Raw genomic sequence first — 5,139 nt, forward strand, 5'->3', positions numbered from 1 at the left:
TGAGATTCCCAGAGAGAGCGTTACGCATGGACCTCGCATGATCATATCTCAGAGAAAGAGGAGCTGCTCGCCGGTAGAATCGTGCACGAGAGTGGCCTGAGGGAGTTAGTAAACTGGTCAGTGATTGGTGACTCTCTTAACCCATTACGTGCATGACATCGTGAAGGGGAAATCGTTTATGCAGAGAGCAATGCTTGGTGAGTGTGCCTAGTCCAGCCACACCTGGCGTTCTCCTGAGAGTGTACGGTTAGATGTGAGTTGCATGCCTCCACGTGTCACCATCTGAGAGAGGCGCGGCCAAGATAAAAGTGCACTCCGCGTCGTGAAAGGTACACACCCACGTTTTTACTCATTTTGGGTACGTTTTCGCACAATAGCGTAACAGAATTCTGACACACGCAGAGGATAGCATAACAGAATTCTGTTAGGCACAGACACAGAGAGAGAGAAAAAAGAGAATCAGAGAGAGATTCAGTGACATATTTTTTGTTGGTGGTTTTGTGACCTAACTTGAGCGTCGGAGTGCAAATGGCCGCTAGAGGCGCCGTCTGTGTGTTTTGCAGGTTGTGTTTGAGGTTCCCGGAGAAGGTTCTAAGAGCATCCTTGCGGATAGCATAGTTGCATAGGCGGGGTAAGGAAGCGACAAAGCAATTCCTCCACGCTTGAGTTGGCGACAGGATCATTTGGCGCCCACCGTGGGGCCCTGTGAATCGTGGTCCCATCCACACCAAAGTTTCTGAAGTTTCTCAAAGTTTTTGCTGAGGTTTTTGCTGAGAAAATGAGGAGAACCTGACAAACATCACCTGCACCATCTGCTGAGGAAGGAGCTGTGACAATGGCGCAGGTCCTGGAGATGATGCGTGCGCTGCAGGACAATGTCGCAGCGTCGAGATCTGAACAAGAGAAGATGCAGGTGGAGTTGGCTGCATCGCAGAGCAGGAATGATGAGCTGAATCGCGTTAATGAGGAGCTGAGAAGGACGTTACAGGCGCAGAAGGAACGCGCAGTTGAAGAAAGGATGTCGATGCCACCATCGCCTCCGAGAGCGTTCCCTATGCCATTCTCCCCTGAAATCATGAAAACCGTGGTGCCTCCCAACCTGGTGGGAGTGAAGGCGTCGTTCACGGGGGTAGAAGATCCAGAAGCGCATCTGAAGGCGTTCCACACTCAGATGATGCTGTCTGGGGGTTCAGATGCCGTGTACTGCAAGATGTTCATGTGTACACTGAGTGGAATCGCCATGGAATGGTTCGTGAGTCTGCCAGAGGGTCATATCACGTCCTTCCATCAGTTTTCGAAGCTTTTCACTGAGCAGTACATCGTTAGCAGAGCACCTTCAGTGGTGTCGTACGATCTGTTCGATGTACGCCAATATCAAGGTGAGTCGCTGAAAGACTACCTCAACCGCTTCGGAGCACAAGTGGTTAGATTGCCCAGCAAGGACGAGGATATGCTGGTGCATGCGTTTAAGAAGGGAGTGCTGCCTGGTCCCTTCAGTGAGTCGCTCATCAGGAGCCATCCCAGCACCTTTGCGGAGATCCGGCGATGCGCGGTGGTGCACATAGTGGCAGAGACAGAGGTTTCTGAGAAAAGAGGAAGTGCTGCACCACCGAAGCCGCGTGGAGGACAGGGGAAGCAACAACAGCAAGCGAGGGTGCATGAGGCAAAGGAGGGAAAGAAGGTGCAGGGGAAACCTCATCCTTATGCACCCAGGAAGGACCAGGGCAGGGGGCGTGCAAGGGAGAATAATGCACCCCCAAGATACGATTTCATGGTAAAGTTGGCGGATCTGATCGCCCTTTCTGCCATAGCTGCAAGACTTAGAGTACCAGAGAAGACAGATAAGGTACTTGGGAGGAAGAAGAACGAGTGGTGTGAGTTTCACCAAGCCTTTAGCCACACACTCCACTCCTGCTTGGCGTTGGGACACCAGCTGGCGGAGTTGGTAAAGTCTGGGTTCCTGGCAGATTACCTGCGGGAGGCGCAGGGTGATCGCGCATCGGGGGCCCAGGCAGGAGAACGGCAGCATGAAATCCCTGTGCACGGGGAGATGCAAACGATTGTGGGAGGCTTCTCCGGTAGGGGGTGCACCGCATCACAAAGAAGAAGGTATGCTCGATCGGTTATAGTCGTGGACTCGGTAGACGAGGGCCATTTCCCCGAGGTAGATATCACTTTCAAGAAAGCTGATCTACAGGACGTTGTACCGCACGACAACGATCCTGTGGTCATCTCCCTCATCACAGCAGGAAGGCGAGTGCACAGAGTGCTCGTAGACCAAGGGAGCTCGGCAGACATCATGTTCTGGCCGACGTTCAACAAGTTGCAGTTGTCCCCCGATCAACTAAGGTCGTATACCGGGTGTCTTTACGGCTTTGCAGGGGATCAGGTAGAGGTGCGGGGGTACATTGAGCTGAGGACGACGTTCACCGATGGAACAACAACCCGCACCGAAAAGATAAAGTACTTGGTGGTGAACACCCCTTCTACGTACAACATCTTGCTGGGAAGGCCAACACTCAATAGGTTGGGTGCAGTGCCATCGACGAGGCACATGAAGCTGAAGCTGCCATCGATGGAGGGGACCGTAATAACCATCAAGTCAGATCAGGCTGAGGCTAGACACTGTTATGAGAACAGCCTCAGGCAGAAGAGGAGCATATGCCATGTCACCTCAACCCCACCACCAGGTGTGCTCGAAGAGCGATCGGTGGTTAGGGGAACGCATGGCGATCAGGAGATGGAGGATGCTACGCTGGGGGGCTCCCAGGTAGCTCAGGTGGAAGCGGAGGAGGAGGGCATGATCACTCCTCGCGAGTCAGGGATCGCGAGGGCGGTCATCGCCAGCGAGAGAAGACCCCACCCAGCTGAGGGGTGGGTAGAAGTAAATATAAGGGGGAAAAGGTTCAAGTTGGGAGGATCGCTCTGCGAAGAAGAACGAAGGCTGATCGCCGGGGTGATCGAGAAGCACATGGGCGCGTTCGCATGGTCAGCATCTGACATGCCAGGAATCGACCCTGACTTCCGTTGCCATCGCCTGTCGATGGATCCTAAAGTTCGACCTGTGCGTCAGAGGCGAAGGAAATTCAACGAAGAAAGGAGGAATTCAATGAAGAGCGTGGAATCGAAGCTAATCCAGAGAAGTGCGCAGCAATCGCGGCGATGACGAGTCCAACGACGGTGAAGGAGGTGCAGCAACTCACCGGTTGGTTGGCAGCATTATCCCGGTTTATGTTCGCTGGAGGGGAGAAAGGTCATCCGTACTTCCAGTGTCTTAAGCGCAACAGCAGATTCCTTTGGACACAGGAGTGCGAGGAGGCCTTTATCAAGTTGAAGGAGTACCTGGCAAGCCCACCGGTCTTGCGTAAACCACAAGTGGGCACCCCTCTTCGTCTATACTTTGCTGTGACGGAGAGAGCAGTCAGTTCAGTCCTAGTGCAAGAGCAAGATCAGGTTCAGAAGCCTGTGTACTTTGTGAGTAAGGTACTGCAAGGCCCTGAAGCCCTCGAGAAGGCTGCCCTGGCGGTGGTATTTTCAGCGAGAAGACTCAGACATTATTTCCACAGCTTCACAGTAGTGGTAATGACAGATTTGCCCATCCAAAAGGTGCTAAAGAAACCAGACGTAGCGAGAAGGATGGTCAAGTGGGCGGTGGAATTGTCAGAGTTCGACATTCAGTACGAGCCCCGAGGACCGATAAAGGGGCAGGTGTTCGCCGACTTTGTGGTCGAGCTGTCGTCGGTCGCGACACCTTCAGAAGGTTTAGACTTCCGATGGGTATTATCAGTGGATGGCTCCTCCAATCAGCAGGGGAGCGGCGCTGGGGTCATTTTGGAAGGCCCGAACAAAGTGCTGATCGAGCAGTCCCTCCGCTTTGCCTTCAAGGCTAGCAACAATCAGGCGGAGTATGAAGCCCTGATCGCAGGAATGTTGCTAGCAAGAGAAATGGGAGCAAGAAGTCTGGTTGCTAAGAGTGACTTTTTGCTAGTCACCGGGCAAGTTACAGGGGAGTTCCAGGTGAAAGATCCCCAGATGGCAGCTTACCTGGAATACGTACAACTCCTGAAGACGTCCTTCACCGAGTTTGAACTAGTTCATGTGCCGAGAGAGCAAAATGCCAGAGCAGACCTGCTTGCCAAGCTGGCCAGCTCAGGCAAGGGGGGAAAACAGAGGACCGTCATTCAGGAGACCTTGAAGGTACCGCGAGCATTCGTGTCAGACAACCAGGTACTTCAAGTGTACAAATCGATGGAGCGTCTGACGATCGGTCATCGTTCACTGACTCAGGAGACGTTGAAAGCGCCGAGGGTTGGAGCGCGACCGGCAAAGACCGATGAGGCGATGGAAGTCTGCGCTGTTAGGGAGCCCGACACGTGGATAACACCGTACCAGTTGTACTTAGAAGATGGTGTACTCCCACTTGACCCGATAGAGGCAAAAAGAATAAAGAGGAGCTCGAGTAAGTTTACTTTGATTGATGGGAACCTGTTTAGATTTGGATTTTCTCATCCTGTGCAGATCTGTGTGTATGGCGAGCAATGCACTAGACTTATGTCAGAGCTACACGAGGGGGTATGCGGAAGTCATGTAGGTGGTCGCGCTTTGGCAAGTAGGATCCTCCGCGCGGGGTACTACTGGCCAGCGCTGAAGGAAGACTGCGTGAGGTATGCTCAGTGTTGCAAACAGTGTCAACTTCACGCAGACTGGCATAAGGCACCTCCCGAGGAGTTGAAGTCCATCCATAGCCCGTGGCCATTTCACACATGGGGAATCGACATCCTAGGACCTTTTCCCCTGGCGATAAGGCAGATGAAGTTCCTCATCGTGGCCATCGAGTATTTCACCAAGTGGGTGGAGGCAGAACCAGTCGCGCACATCACCGCACAGAAAGTCGAGCACTTTGTCTGGAAGAACATTGTCTGTCGTTTCGGAGTACCCAAGAGGCTGGTCTCCGACAATGACACCCAGTTCACAAGTCATCAGCTAAGGAAGATGTGCGAGGAGTTAAAGATACAGCAGGTTTTCGCCTCGGTGGAACCCCCACAAACCAATGGGCAGGTGGAGTCAGCCAACCGAGTACTGCTCAGGGGGCTGAAGCGAAGACTAGAGAAAGCTAAAGGAAACTGGGCAGAGGAGGTC

The 5,139-nt window shown here is 53.1% G+C and overlaps 1 protein-coding gene across 1 annotated transcript; it reads left to right on the forward strand.

The window, feature by feature from the left end:
- The first annotated feature begins 835 nt into the window (after positions 1-835).
- On the forward strand, positions 836-3,166 carry LOC137834162 (uncharacterized). The gene is made up of 3 exons (XM_068642226.1): positions 836-1,423; positions 1,475-2,272; positions 2,390-3,166. Exons 1-3 carry the CDS (start codon positions 836-838, stop codon positions 3,164-3,166), a joined length of 2,163 nt encoding a protein of 720 aa, XP_068498327.1.
- Positions 3,167-5,139: the final 1,973 nt, after the last annotated feature.

Source organism: Phaseolus vulgaris, chromosome 5 (genome assembly GCF_000499845.2).
Source record: "Phaseolus vulgaris cultivar G19833 chromosome 5, P. vulgaris v2.0, whole genome shotgun sequence".
NCBI lineage: Eukaryota > Viridiplantae > Streptophyta > Magnoliopsida > Fabales > Fabaceae > Phaseolus > Phaseolus vulgaris.